The sequence below is a fragment of the Scyliorhinus torazame genome, chromosome 7 (assembly GCF_047496885.1).
Source record: "Scyliorhinus torazame isolate Kashiwa2021f chromosome 7, sScyTor2.1, whole genome shotgun sequence".
Lineage (NCBI taxonomy): Eukaryota > Metazoa > Chordata > Chondrichthyes > Carcharhiniformes > Scyliorhinidae > Scyliorhinus > Scyliorhinus torazame.
In genome coordinates, this window is record NC_092713.1 from 165,082,042 (window position 1) to 165,098,089 (window position 16,048).

At 46.0% G+C, this 16,048-nt stretch overlaps 1 protein-coding gene across 2 annotated transcripts in view; it reads left to right on the forward strand.

Annotated features, from left to right (window-relative positions):
- The window catches only part of LOC140426674 (regulator of G-protein signaling protein-like), a 186,779-nt gene that overhangs the window by 153,326 nt on the left and 17,405 nt on the right, over window positions 1–16,048 (forward strand). For both annotated transcript variants that reach the window (XM_072511757.1, XM_072511758.1), the window contains one exon: window positions 2,742–2,985. In XM_072511757.1, the coding sequence (XP_072367858.1) occupies window positions 2,742–2,985 (244 nt within the window). The remainder of the gene's footprint in view (window positions 1–2,741; window positions 2,986–16,048) is intronic.

Consider the following 16,048-nt stretch of genomic DNA (forward strand, 5'->3'; position numbering starts at 1 on the left):
GATTGCAACGGGATCTTGATCAATTAGGCCAGTGGGCCGACGAATGGCAGATGGAGTTTAATTTAGATAAATGTGAGGTGATGCATTTTGGCAGATCGAATCAGGCCAGGACCTACTCAGTTAATGGTATGGCGTTGGGGAGAGTTATAGAACAAAGAGATCTAGGAGTACAGGTTCATAGCTCCTTGAAGGTGGAGTCGCAGGTGGACAGGGTGGTGAAGAAGGCATTCGGCATGCTTGGTTTCATTGGTCAGAACATTGAATATAGGAGTTGGGACGTCTTGTTGAAGTTGTACAAGACATTGGTACGGCCACACTTGGAATACTGTGTGCAGTTCTGGTCACCCTATTATAGAAAGGATATTATTAAACTAGAAAGAGTGCAGAAAAGATTTACTAGGATGTTGCCGGGACTTGATGGTTTGAGTTATAAGGAGAGGCTGGATAGACTGGGACTTTTTTCCCTGGAGCGTAGGAGGCTTAGGGGTGATCTTATAGAGGTCTATAAAATAATGAGGGGCATAGATAAGGTAGATAGTCAACATCTTTTCCCAAAGGTAGGGGAGTCTAAAACTAGAGGGCATAGGTTTAAGGTGAGAGGGGAGAGATTCAGAAGGGCCCAGAGGGGCAATTTCTTCACTCAGAGGGTAGTGAGTGTCTGGAATGGGCTGCCAGAGGTAGTAGTAGAAGCGGGTACAATTGTGTCTTTCAAAAAGCATTTAGATGGTTACATGGGTAAGATGGGTATAGAGGGTTATGGGCCAAGTGCGGGCAACTGGGACTAGCTTAATGGTAAAAAACTGGGCGGCATGGACTGGTTGGGCCGAAGGGCCTGTTTCCATGCTGTAAACTTCTATGATTCTATGATTTTAAACTCATAAGGAAACAAAGACCAGAATGTTCATTGTAAACCTTCCTCTTGATGTTCACTTGCATTTCAAAGGTAATCAGGAGAATATCACAGAAAAGCAATTAAGGTAAAAGGATTTTGCACTGGTCCTGTTTGAGAATTAAAATCTACTCACCTCTGTAACCTTGAAAATAGATGTCATAACGTATTGAGACAAATGGCCATTCAGTCCTTCGGTCCATGTAAATTCTATCCTTTCACTGACTCTCCATCTGTCTGTCCATTCAGGTACCAGGCCCTAAGATGGTATTGGACACCATTGTTTGGTTCATAGTTATGCTTGGCAAATTATTGCAGTGGTTTGCTATTGACCTCTACAGCCTGGTTGACCAGGAAACTCTCCCACCAACAAGCGTATTGGAAGAAATTAGAGGCTAATAATCAACCATCGGTGACTCTACCCACCCATTTAATCCCCTTCCACACCCATGTACACCCTACCCTATCACAGATTCTACTCACCCATTTAATCCCCTTCCACACCCATGTACACCCTACCCTATCACAGATTCTACTCACCCATTTAATCCCCTTCCACACCCATGTACACTCTACCCAATCATAGATTCTACCAACCCATTTAATCACCTTCCACACCCCATGTACCTTATCTATCTCTGATGTGGAGATACCGGTGTTGGACTGGGGTGAGCACAGTACAAAGTCTTACACCTGGTGTTGTAAGACTTCGTACTTATCTATCTCATTAGCGCTAACCCCAGAAGAACATCAGAAATAGGAACAAAAGTAGACCATTCAGCCCATCGAGCCTGCTGCACCATTCAATATGATCATAACTGATCTTGGATTTCAACTCCATTTCCCGCCCACTCCCTGTATCCCTTAATTCCCGAGAGACCAAAAATCTGTTAATCCCATATATTCAACGATGGAGCATCCAGACCCCTCTGGGGTCGAGAATCCCAAAGATTCACATCCCTTTGAGTGAAGAGATTTCTCCTCATCTGAGTCCAAAATGATCGACCCCTTATCCTGAGACTGTGACCCTGTGTTTCAGATTCCCCGATCAGCGGAGACAATGTCTCAGCGTCTACCCTATCAAACACCTTCTGTATTTCAATGCGATCACCTCCCATCTTCTAAACTCCAGAAAATATAAACCTAATTTATTCAGCCTCTCAATGCAGGACAACCCTCCAATCCTAGTGAACTTTCACTGTTCTGCCTCCAATTCAAGTAAATCCTTTCCTAAATGTGAAGACCAAAACTGCACACAGTATTCCAGAGGTGGTCATACAAGAACCCTGTACAACTGTAGCACGACTTGTTTCATCTTGTATTCCAGTCCCCTTGCAATAAAGGCCAGTAAAGGGGGTTGGGGGGTTGGAAAACCGGAGGCCTGTGATGCCATTACAATTCAAATGTGAAACAAAATCTGAACTCAGGTGAATGACTTGTATTTTAAAAATAAATAGAGTATCCAATTAAAAAAAAAAAAATTAACGGGCAATTTAGCGTGGCCCATCCACCTACCCTGCACATAATAATAATCGCTTATTGTCACAAGTAGGCTTCAATGAAGTTACTGTGAAAACATTTGGGGAGGCTCAGAATTGAACCCGTGCTGCTGCCTTGTTCTGCATTACAAGCCAGCTATTTAGCCGAGTGTGCTAAACCAGACCCTTCGGGTTGTGGGGGTGAAACCCACGCAGACATGGGGAGAATGTGCAAATTCCACACGGACTGTGACCCGGGGCTGGGATCAAACCCGGGTCCTCAGGACCATAGGCAACACTAACCACGGTGCCGCCCAAAATGACTTGTGTTTTTAATTCCGCAGTCAAACTGTCATTATTTTGCTTTTTCTCAGGGTGGAGCCAAACCCAATGATCCAAAAAGCTGGACGCAGTGCGAAAGACGGGCCCCGTCTGGCACAGCGACCTACGACCTCCACCTCAGACGAATGGCACGCTCCTTGATCCTGGCTCAGGCGTGTTCTGTCCTCGGAGACACGGAAACTCTGACTGAGGAAGACTGGAAGATGCTGGCTCAGGAGGACATTGCCTACCTGGGCTCGATGCAGATATTAATAGAGCCAGCGGCAAAAGATATTGGTGAGAGAAATTGGAGGGCAAACCAGGCTCAGGCTTAATTTCCCTTTTATAGGGAACATTCTCCCGCCCCCGCACTTTCCTCTTGACCCCCCCTCCCCCAAACCCCTGTTGCCCCCTCTAATGCCCTCCATCTCCCACAACCAAACCTCTCCTGGCACCCAATGTCACATTCTCCATCATGTAGGTAGTCAAACCTCAGGTATGGCTGTGGGAAGGTGAGTGCTATCTTACCGAGTTTGGGACATCACAGTCCACGTTCAACCTGTCCTCTATGAACAGAAGGGCCAGGCACACACAAGCTTCATTGTGAGGCGACTAAATTACAAGCGTTTATTTTCTGCCGTCACCCAGGGAAGTCAGTAAACATGAACCCAGAGCCCAGTACCAGTTCAAACAGGAGGCCCAGTCACACCCATCACCTCACGGTTTGTACAAATCATACTTCTGTTGGTAGGGTGGGGTGTGGCAGGGCTGGGGTGGGGGGCGCTTTGTGACCAGTAACATTTCCCACAGGGCTGCCAGCATATCAGTTGTCAACTGTGATTAAACCTTTTCCTGGAGGTTACATCACATGACTTGCCCCCGCTCCAGCCATCATTTGGCCAACACATCCCATCCACGTGATGTACGGCCTTCCAAGGCCAATTGGGAAGCAAATGGACTCATTACCCAATTGGATGATGTTTGACTGTCATCCAAATATCCTTTTCTATCCCTATTTTTGACATTTTGATATCTGGTAAAGAGAAATGTTCAAAGAAAATGGCAATAAATAATAGTTTTAATGTCCTGATGATTTTTCTCCAGGGTCGCACACAGCAGTGTCCTGGAGATTGATCTTCAATTCCTGGAGACTCTAGGACAACCTCTAGTTACAGTATAATTCATCAAGGAATGTTACAATTAAGCTTTTGTGGTCAGGCTTGTAGGCAGTAGCATTGATCGGATCGGTAATTGATTTATTTTCGGTATCCAACCAAGGCAACAGAAAAAGCTGTAATTCCCGTTGCTGTACTTCCTACGATTGGGTCATTGAATCGCAATAAGGTGTCAGTCTCCCTATGTCTAGAAACCTAGAGACTATTTACCCTGTGACCCCACCACTGTGGTGAATTCTAATCCCAGCCCCTTTTTGGGACAATCCCAGATCAGGAGTACCTCTCAGATGATGCACCTCAGCTTCAGGTAGAGTATTAAGCTTAAACAGGTCTGATATGATCCTTCTCCAAAGGAAAGGTGTGGCACAGTGGTTAGCATTGCTGCCTCGCAGCGTCAGGGACCCTGGTTCGATTCCGGTCTTGGGTGACTGTCTGTCTGGGGTTCTCCCCGCGACTGTGTGGGTTTCCTCCGGGTGCTCCGATTGCCCCCCACAGTCCAAAGATGTGTACATTAGGTGGATTGGCCAGGCTAAATTGCACCTTAGTATCCAAAGAGGTGGGATAGGGCGGGTGAGTGGGGCTAGGTTGTGTGTTTTTTCAGATGGTCGGTGAGACTTGATGACCGAATGGCCTCCTTCTGCACTGTAGGGATTTTATGAGTGTACTATGAGTGTTCAGAAAGGAGTCGTCCATTATGTATTACCGTCCTCCGGATAGCCTTTTTAGAAAATTAAAGTGACTATAATCTCTTGGGTTTTTGGGTAATTTGGGGAATTATCCCCTCGGTAATGTAGATCTCCATCAAAGGAAGCACAGAGTTGAGTTGGCAATACAGGCGGCTATGTAAGACAATAACATTTTAAAACATAACATGCAATTCAAAGTCGGGTGGAAAAAAATCAGTCACAACGTTAAATACGTTCTAGGAAAATCAGAGAAAGTATGATGTTTTTTCGAGTAGAGATTCCAGTTTTAAAAATCAATTGGTGCATCAAAAATATTTTAAGGAGGATATCCGTCAAATATTAAAGTAACATTTCCCTTAATCCCCGAGTGAGTGAGAGTTAAGCAAATAAGTGAAGTGAATCTAAAAATCTCATGTGTACTCTCAATACTTTACATGAAAGTTGGTGGTGTAGTGGTAATGTCAGTGGACTAGTAATCCAGAGGCCCAGGCTAACGCTCTGGAGACAAAGGATCAAATCCCACCATGGCAGCTGGCGGAATTTAAAGATAATGAATAAATCTGGAATTAAAAGCTCGTTTCAGTAATGGTGACCATGAAACCATTGTTGATTGTTGTAAAAACCCATCTGGTTCACTAATGTTGTTTAGGGAAGGAAATCTGCCATCCAGATCTGGCCTGGCCTTCATGTAACTCCAGATGCACAGCAATTCTGAAAATGGCCGAGCAAGCTACTCAGTTATAGGGCAATTAGGGATAGGCAACAAATGCTGGCTATGGTAGCCTGCCCCTTTATGGGGCAAGTTCTCGGAGGGTCATGTTGCCTGGTCGGCCAATTAGTTCAGAGTGGGTGAATCCTGGGCATGAGTGCGGGCTTTCCTTGCCAGTCTGGAATCATGGAATACGACAACCTTTATCTCACTCTCTGTAAATAATTAATTAACTTAATAAACTGTCTCAAGCAACCTCGGAGGGCAGAGCATCTGAGCGGTGAGTATATAAAGTAGCTTACCTCGGGGATTTGCGGCCTAGTCTCCAGAGAGCAGTCTCAGAGAGTTGAGCATCGGAGCGGGGAGTATGTAAAGTAACTTACCTCAGGGATTCGCGGCCTAGTCTCCAGGGCGCTGTCTCGGAGGGCAGAGCGTGGGAGCGGTGAGTATATAAAGTAACTTACCTCAGGGATTCGCGGCCTAGTCTCCAGGGAGCTGTCTCGGAGGGCAGAGCATGGGAGCGGTGTATCGGGGATTCCATTGAAGCTGAAAAAAACTGAAAAACGTCTTTACAGGAAAGCTGTGACCTGATTGGCTGGTAGGGAATCTGTGCTACATTTGAAAATAAAACACTGCAAAACTAATTAATTAAGTAATTAACTAAGTAGAGATGGCTGGGCAGGGGATGTGCTGTAGTTGCATGATGTGGGAGCTGGGGGATCCCATTGCGAGCTGCAGTGACCATATCTGCAGCGCGTGTTTGTTGCTCGAGGAATTTCAGCTCAGAATTGATGAGCTGGAGTCTGAGCTTCAGACACTGTGGCACATACGGGAGGGGGAGAACTACCTTGACGCTTTGTTTCAGGAGACGGTCACACCCCATAGGTTATGTATCTCAAATTCGGCCAGTGTTCAGGGACAGCAGGGTGTGACTGCGAGTGAGGCAGGTAGAGGGATCCTAAATTCAGAAATGGAGGAGCCTCAGCTCTTGACCTTGTCCAACAGGTAGGAGGTACTTGCTCCCTGTGTGGATGAGGAAAAGGACTGTAGGGAGGATGAGCTACCTGACCATGCACCATGATGCAGAAGACCATTCAAGTGGGGGGAGCAAAAAGACAAGTGTAGTTGTAGGGAATTCTATAATTAGGGGAACTGATAGCATTCTTTGCAAGCAGGTCCGAGAGTCCCACAAGGTATGTTGCCATCTGGTCCGAGGGTGCGGGACATCACTAACCGGCTTAAAAGGATATTGGAGTGGGAGGGGGAGGATCCAGTTGTTGTGGTCCACTTGGGACAAACAACATCTGCAAGACTGGGAAAGAGGACCTGTTTCGAGATTATCAGGAACTAGGAACAAAATTAAAGAACCGGTCCTCAAAGGTTATAATCTCTGGATTACTACCCGAGACATTGGCATAGGAGTAAGAAAATTAGGGAAGCAAACACATGGCTAAAGGAATGGTGTGGGAAAGAGGGTTTCCATTTCATGGGGCAGTGGCATCAGTATTGGGACAAGAGGGATCTGTGCCGTTGGGATGGTATCCACCTGAACCGATCTGGGACCAGTGTTCAAGCAGAAAGGGTAAATAGGGTGGTCACAAGGACTTTAAACTAGCAAATAGAGGGGGGGGGGGGGGGAGGTAAGGGTAAAACTACAAGAAGTATAGTGGTTAATGGGAACCAAAGCAGCAGGTCAGTATGTGACGAGATGGTACAGCTTAATAGGATGAACGACTAGGAGGGGAAAGGAAACGTAAAAAATTAAAATGGACTGGGAGTGAAAGTTGGGGATGAGGCTGAGTGTTATCACAGATTAATAAAAAAGGTCAGTATGTGTGAAAAGCGTAATGCACAAGAAAATCCTGCAAGGGAAAGACAAATCGATAGGACATATTTGAAAACCTTGACCTAAATGCACGCAGTATTTGGAATAAGGTCAATGAGCTGACAGCACAAATAGAGACAAATGGGTATGATTTGGTGGGGATCACTGAAACATGGTTGTAGGAGGACTGGGACTGGGAGTTAAATGTCCAAGGGTACTCAGTATTCCAAAAGGATAGACAGGATGGGACAGGAGGTGGAGTTGCTTTATTGTTTAAAGGTGGCATGAAGGCTGCATTAAAAAATGATATTGGCACGAAGGGCCAAAATGTTTAATCGATCTGGGTGGAAATAAAAAAACAAGGGAAAAAACTCCTTGGTTGGAGTATTTTACAGGCCCCTGCGCAATACTTCCAAACTGGGGCATAGCATAAATCAAGAGATAATGAGGGCTTGTGTGAAGGGCACAACAATAATCATCGGTGATTTTAACATGCATATCGACTGGATTAATGAAATTGGCAAGGGTACCCTCGAGGGAGATTTCATAGAGTTTATGAGGGATTGTTTCTTAGAGCAATATGTTATGGAGCTAACCAGGGAGCAGGCTATTTTAGATTTAGTATTATGTAACGAAGAAGGGTTGATAAATAGTCTTGTCTTTAAGGATCGTCTTGGAAGGAGTGATCACAGCATGCTAGTATTTCAAATTCAGATTGAGCGAGAGAGGACAGAGTGCCATACTAGGGTTTTAGCGTTCGATAGAGGTGATTATACAGGCTTGAGGAAAGAGTTGGCCCAAATAGACTGGGCACAAATAATTGAGGATAGGACAGTTGAGGAACAATGGTGGATGTTCAGGGAGATATTAAATACCTCTCAAAGAACATTCCTCAGAGGAAGTAGAATTGTAAAAGGGAAAAAAATGTTCCAGGGCTAAACAAAGAAGTCATGGAAGACATAAAGGCAAACACTAGGACATACCATACTGCAAAAGCTAGTTGTAAGCTGGAGGATTGGGAGAACTTTAAGGTTCAGCAAAAGGTTACTAAATATAAAATCAAAAAAGCTAAGAGGAACTATGAAAGGAAATAGCAGAAAACATAAACATTGATACCAAAAGCTTCAATAAGTATATAAAGAGGAAGAGAATAGCTAAAGTAAACATTGGCCCTTTAGAGGACAATACTGGTGAGGTAATAATAGGGAACACAGAGATGGCGGAGGCACTGAACCAATATTTTGCCTGTCTTCATGGTAGAGGAGAATAGAAATTTCCAAAAATGACGGTAAATGCAGAGGAACTTGATGCAATAACCATCACTAGGGATGGTATTGAATAAACTAATGGGATTAAAGGCAGATAAGGTGGGGATAAGGTGGAGAAGTAGGCTGCAAGTGTTGGGCACACTGGATAAGTGGGGCTTGTTCAAGGATCAGCTACTGCGTGTTCTTGATAAGTATGTACCGGTCAGACAGGGAGGAAGGCGTCGAGCGAGGGAACCGTGGTTTACCAAGGAAGTGGAATCTCTTGTTAAGAGGAAGAAGGAGGCCTATGTGAAGATGAAGTGTGACGTTTCAGTTGGGGCGATGGATAGTTACAAGGTAGCGAGGAAGGATCTAAAGAGAGAGCTAAGACGAGCAAGGAGGGGACATGAGAAGTATTTGGCAGGAAGGATCAAGGAAAACCCAAAAGCTTTCTATAGGTATGTCAGGAATAAGCGAATGACTAGGGAAAGAGTAGGACCAGTCAAGGACAGGGATGGGAAATTGTGTGTGGAGTCTGAAGAGATAGGCGAGATACTAAATGAATATTTTTCGTCAGTATTCACTCAGGAAAAAGATAATGTTGTGGAGGAGAATGCTGAGCCCCAGGCTAATAGAATAGATGGCATTGAGGTACGTAGGGAAGAGGTGTTGGCAATTCTGGACAGGCTGAAAATAGATAAGTCCCCGGGACCTGATGGGATTTATCCTAGGATTCTATGGGAGGCCAGGGAAGAGATTGCTGGACCTTTGGCTTTGATTTTTATGTCATCATTGGCTACAGGAATAGTGCCAGAGGACTGGAGGACAGCAAATGTGGTCCCTTTGTTCAAAAAGGGGAGCAGAGACAACCCCGGCAACTATAGGCCGGTGAGCCTCACGTCTGTAGTGGGTAAAGTCTTGGAGGGGATTATAAGAGACAAGATTTATAATCATCTAGATAGGAATAATATGATCAGGGATAGTCAGCATGGCTTTGTGAAGGGTAGGTCATGCCTCACAAACCTTATTGAGTTCTTTGAGAAGGTGACTGAACAGGTAGACGAGGGTAGAGCAGTTGATGTGGTGTATATGGATTTCAGCAAAGCGTTTGATAAGGTTCCCCACGGTAGGCTATTGCAAAAAATACGGAGGCTGGGGATTGAGGGTGATTTAGAGATGTGGATCAGAAATTGGCTAGCTGAAAGAAGACAGAGGGTGGTGGTTGATGGGAAATGTTCAGAATGGAGTACAGTCACAAGTGGAGTACCACAAGGATCTGTTCTGGGGCCGTTGCTGTTTGTCATTTTTATCAATGACCTAGAGGAAGGCGCAGAAGGGTGGGTGAGTAAATTTGCAGACGATACTAAAGTCGGTGGTGTTGTCGATAGTGTGGAAGGATGTAGCAGATTACAGAGGGATATAGATAAGCTGCAGAGCTGGGCCGAGAGGTGGCAAATGGAGTTTAATGTAGAGAAGTGTGAGGTGATTCACTTTGGAAGGAATAACAGGAATGCGGAATATTTGGCTAATGGTAAAGTTCTTGAAAGTGTGGATGAGCAGAGGGATCTAGGTGTCCATGTACATAGATCCCTGAAAGTTGCCACCCAGGTTGATAGGGTTGTGAAGAAGGCCTATGGAGTGTTGGCCTTTATTGGTAGAGGGATTGAGTTCCGGAGTCGGGAGGTCATGTTGCAGCTGTACAGAACTCTGGTACGGCCGCATTTGGAGTATTGCGTACAGTTCTGGTCACCGCATTATAGGAAGGACGTGGAGGCTTTGGAGCGGGTGCAGAGGAGATTTACCAGGATGTTGCCTGGTATGGAGGGAAAATCTTATGAGGAAAGGCTGATGGACTTGAGGTTGTTTTCGTTGGAGAGAAGAAGGTTAAGAGGAGACTTAATAGAGGCATACAAAATGATCAGGGGGTTGGATAGGGTGGACAGTGAGAGCCTTCTCCCGCGGATGGATATGGCTGGCACGAGGGGACATAACTTTAAACTGAGGGGTAATAGATATAGGACAGAGGTCAGAGGTAGGTTCTTTACGCAAAGAGTAGTGAGGCCGTGGAATGCCCTACCTGCTACAGTGGTGAACTCGCCAACATTGAGGGCATTTAAAAGTTTATTGGATAAACATATGGATGATAATGGCATAGTGTAGGTTGGATGGCTTTTGTTTCGGTGCAACATCGTGGGCCGAAGGGCCTGTACTGCGCTGTATTGTTCTATGTTCTATGTTCTATAAGTCTCCGGGACCTGATGGCCTGCGCCCTAGGGTATTAAGGGAGGTGGCAGCAAAGACAGTGGGTGCATTGGTTATGATATTTCAGAATTCCCTGCATTCTGGAAGAGTCCCGCTGGATTGGAAACAGGCTAATGTGATGCCCCTATTCAAAAAGGGAGAGAGGCAAAAATTAGGAATCTATAGACCTGTTAGCTTAATCTCTGTGTGGGGAAGTTGCTGGAAGCAATCATTGAGGAGGAGATGACTGAACATTTGGAAAGACAAAGCTCAATCCACCATTGTCAGCATGGTTTTCTGAAAGGTAGGTCATGCTTGACAAGCATGCTTGAGTTCTTTGAGGAAGTTACCAGCAAGGGGAACCAGTAGATGTGGCATATCTAGACGTCCAGAGGTGTTTGATAAGGTGCCACATAAAAGACTGATCCAGAAGGTGAGATCGCAGGGGGTTGGGGAATGGAATACTAGATTGGATTGAGGATTGGCTGACTGGCAGAAAGCAGAGGGCCGGGATAAGTGGGTCCTTCTCTGGCTGGTGAACTGTAACTAGCGGAGTGCCGCAGGGGTCAGTCCTCGAACCTCAACTGTTTACAATTTCTATCAATGACCTGCAAGCAGGGACAGAGTGTAACACAGCAAAATTTGTGGATGATACTAAAATAGGTGGGAAAGCAGGCAATGAAGAGGAGATAAAGATTTTACAGACGGATTTAGAAAGGCTAGGAGATTGGACCAAAATGTGGCCAATGGAGTTTAATGTAGATAAGGGTGAAGTTATCCATTTTGGCTGAAAAAATGGAAAGGCAAATTATTATCTAAATGGAAAACGGGTTCAAAATGCATCTGGGCAGAGGGATCTGAGTATCTTTGTTCAAGAATCGCAGAAAGTGGGTACAGCATGGAATAAAGGCAAATGGAATGTTAGTATTTATTGCAAAAGGACTGGAGTATAAAAGCAGATAAGTGTTGTTGCAACTGTACAGGGTGTTGGTGAGACCACATCTGGAGTATTGTATCCAGTTTTGGTCTCCTTATTTGAGGAAGGATCTGGTGACATTGGAGGCAGTTCAGAGGAGACTCAACAGATTGATTCTGGGGGTGAAAGGGTTGACTTATGAGGATAGATTAAATAGTTTGGACTTATACTCGCTGGAGTTCAGAAGGATGAGAGAGAATCTGATCGAGGTATATAAAATACTAAAATGGATTGATGAAGTAAACATTGACAAAACGTTCCCCCTTGTGGGGCAGTCTAGATAGGAGAGGTCACGGATATAGTTTGAGAGGTGGTAGGTTTAGAACTGAGATGAGGAGAAACTATTTCTCGCAGAGGGTGGTGAATTTGTGGGACTCGCTGCCCCATAGTGGGGTGGAATCTGAGTCATTAAATGGTTTCAAGAAGGGGATAAATATATTTCTGATTTTAAAAAATGGGTTAAAGGGATATGGGGAACAGGTAGGGAGGTGGATTTGGGACCAGGAAGAGATCAGCCATGATCTGATTGACTGGCGAAACAGGCTCAAAGGGCTGAATTGCCTACTCCTGCTCCTAATTTCTACTTTCCTATGTTTATTCATTGATCTATGTGGCATTTGGCAATGAGGATCAATTGGAGTGCCTTCTACAGAAATCTGGCAAGTTGACCTTGTGTGCATGTCTTTTTTGAAGAAAACTCAGTCAGTTGTCTGTGAATGTCAAGTGTCCCTTTTTGGGAAACATGAGCCATTCGATCCGAACACGGAGTAGTGGGTGCTGTATGGCAATGCCTGCGCTATATTTTAAGTCCAATGAAATTAGTGGGGGGCGGGGGGGGAGGGGGGGCGGGGGGGGAAGAGAAGAGAAGCAGGGTGTAATCCTATTAACAGCCTGTGGGGCTCCGACCAAGAACTTGGTTAGGAATCTGACTTCTCCAGATGCCCTCGACTCTGAACCTTTTGAGGAACTTGTGGAATTAGTCAAGGAACATTAATACCTGAAGTGCGCGGTGATAATGCAACGATACAAATTTAATTAACAAGAAGAGCCCCAGGTAAGCGCCGTTTGTGACATCACTAAAACAAATGGCTGAACAATGCGGCCTGCACTCAACAACATGTTGAGAGACAGGCTAGTCTGTCGTATTAACGACACCGACATACAAAAGACATTATTTTCGGAGGAAGCGATTACCTTGAAGAAGGTATTAGAGGTCATCCAGGTTATGGAAAGTGCCGAAAGGGAAGGCGATGCAAGCAGGCGAGGTCCACCATGATTGGCGGGAAGGTGCTGACAGTCGTGGCACTCGGGATGAAATGAAATGAAAATCGCTTGTTGTCACAAGTAGGCTTCAAATGAAGCTACTGTGAAAAGCCCCCCGCAGAAAGTAATTAGCAAAGAGACTCAGAGCAAAAGAGAGTGCAGAGGTATAAGGAATTTGGTCCACAGACCAGGCGCTATGAAGAATTCTACCGATGTAGGGGAGATCACCCCAGGAGAGATGTAAATTCAGGGAGGCTACATGTTATGCCTGCAATAGGAGGGGGCACATTAGGAGCAAGTGCAAAACTAAGCAGAGCCTACCAGGATTCAGAGTCAAGTACACAGTGTTGAGAATAACCCTGAAAACAGGTCTGACGTATACAGGATAAAAAACATTATGGTGGATGAGATGGCCCCAGTCACATTGTGTTGATGGGAAATAGTTAGCCACTTAAAATGGAGGTGAACACGGGGGACCTCCGCTCTAGTTGTAGGTGAACAAACCTATTGTTATTTATAAGATGGGGTCCAGTCCCTGAAGTGTTAAGCACATCGGCCAGGTTAGCCACCTGTACTGGGGAAGCTTTCAGGATCCTAGGAATAATGCCTATAAGCTACCAGCACTAGTTAGCTTAACTGCCTCTAATAGTATTGGGAGGCCAATGACCAATTCCAATGGCCCAAGATTGTCTTTGCCAAATTAGATTGAATTGGAAAAAATCTTAAAAATTAATGAAAGAGATTTTCATGATGTCTTAAAAAAATGAGGTTTTTCAAAACGAATTTGTCAAGCTACAGGGCCTAAAAGCAAAAAGTCACGTGGATCCTGAGGCCACGCCCAAGTTTTACAAGTTTCACGCCCAAGGTGAACAAACCTACTGTTATTTACAAGATGGCGTCCAACCCTTGGGAAGGTTGAGTCTAAACTCAAGCTGGTGGAAGAACTAGGCATCATCAAGCCTGTATAGTTTTTGGAGTGGGCGATTGAAGGGGATGTCCAGCGATGGGACCTCTTAAAACTGAATAGCTAGGATGCCACTAGAGTAGTTTTACATAAGTTAGTTTATTAAGGATTGAGATTAATTATAAAAAATAGACCCAGTAAGCATTATTAACCATTAAACCTGTATTTTAGTACATAGCAGTGATAATCATGTAAACTCTAGCTACAAGCAGTGGCCACAATGCATGATGGGATTTAGGCTAGCTAACGTGCCCATGTTTTTGAGACACAGGAGATGTGTGGTCAGCAGATTACAAAGTGGAGGTACGCAAGTTTTAACAGTGGCCTCCAATATCCTCTGGAACAATCCATGAAGTGAAAAGCAAGCCACTTCTGATATCCTGTCCCTCTGAAACAATCCATGGAGTAAAGAGGATGCAAGTTCTGCCATCCTGTCTCTAATGAACAATGGGTGGGCAGGATGTTAGGATGGGCAAAACAACTTAAAAATGGACATAAAACTGGACTTTCGGTGACGGTGGGCGGGACTTCCGGTGACGGTGGGCGTGAGGCAGCCGCACACTGGAGGACTCCCCCTCGGGAATAGAAATTTCGGGGTTTTAACGCCCGGTCTCGGGGACAACGGAGGCTGAAAAAGCTGTAAGAAGGCACAGGGAGGAGAAATGTCCAGGCTTGGGGGAAAAAACGGCCGTGAAAAAGGGGGTTAATGAAAGTCCGCCGGTGAGTGGAAAAGTCAGCACAGGAACTGTAAGGAAAGCGGAGGCTGGGCACCAAGGGAGGCCGCATCGCTCACAGCAGAAGAAATGACCAAAGTGATGGTTGTGGAACTTGAAAAACAGTTCACAAAGCACATGGAAGCGATGAAGAAGGAGATGGGGGCGGTATTGAAAGTGCTGGTGGAGGAGGCGATTGCCCCGGTGGGGGCGGCGGTATAAAGCGCAGCGGCGGAGGTGTGGGAGCAAGGTGAGACACTGAAGGAAGTGGAAGAGGTATTGTCACAGCACAGTGATCAACTCACCTCGATGGGGAAGGAGTTGCGGAAGGTGACAGAGATCAACAAGGGTCTGCGAGCCAAAATGGGAGACCTGGAAAACAGATCCAGGCGGCAGAATCTAAGGATCGTGGATCGGCCCGAAGGAGTGGAAGGCCTGAGGCCGATGGAGTATTTTGCCACGATGTGGCGGAGCTATTGGGGGAGGGGGACGATCCCTCTCGATACGAACTGGATCGGGCTTATCGGTCGTGGAGGCCTATACCAAAGGCGAGTGAGCCGCCAAGAGTATTAACTGTGTGCTTCCATAGGTACAGCTTGAAGGAGAAGGTCCTGTGCTGGGCAAAGCAGAAGCGGGTGGTGCAGTGGGCTGGAGCTGGTATACGCATGTATCAGGACTTTACGGTGGAGCTGACGAGGAGGCGGGCTGCCTTCAGCCGGGTGAAGAAGGCACTGTACATCAGCAAGGTGCAGTGCGGTATAGTATATCCAGCTAAATTGAGGGTGACCTACAAATCCAAGGACTTTTATTTTGGGACGGCGGAAGTGGCGGAGGAGTTTGCGAAGGCAGAACGACTGTGGCAGAATTGAGAAATGGGACTGAGAGCTGGTCGTGTACCGATGTAGCCTCATGTAACTTTATTTTTTCACTGCGTATTGGTGGATGTACTAAATGAGTCGACGCTGTATAGTTGGACAAGGGAAGAGTTGGGACTTTCATTTGCAATGATGGTTCTTTGGGGCTTGGGTGTGTATGCTGGGTTGTGTGCTGAAGGGCGGGGGCCTCCACGCTAGCCGGTTTAAGCCGGCCAGTGAACGGGAGTGAGGTGGGGGGAGGGGCTGCGGCCATCGAAGCCTGGTAGAACAGGTTTCGGTGAGTCTAGCCGGGGTGAAAATTTGGGAGAAGGAACCGAGGTTGGGGGGAGGTTTTTACAAGAGGAAGTGGAGGGGAGGAATCTGGGAGAGGGGTGGGGGGGGTGTCTACAATTCATGGGTGCCATTCACGGTACTCTTTCGGGGATTGGATCTGTATTAGGTAGTCTGTATTAGGGGTATTACGGTACCTAGGTGGAGGCTGTAAGATCATTGGTGTGGGAGGTACCTGAGACAGGAAGATCATTGGTGAAGCCTGCCTGCTGGTTCCGCCCAGTAAGGCGGAGTATAAGAGTCTGTGTCTCCCTAGCAGCTGCATTCTGTACCTGCGCTGCTGGGGGAAACATCTAGTCCAATATTGATCGAGCATCAGATGGCATTGACTATTAAGTGGGGGGGGGGGGACTATA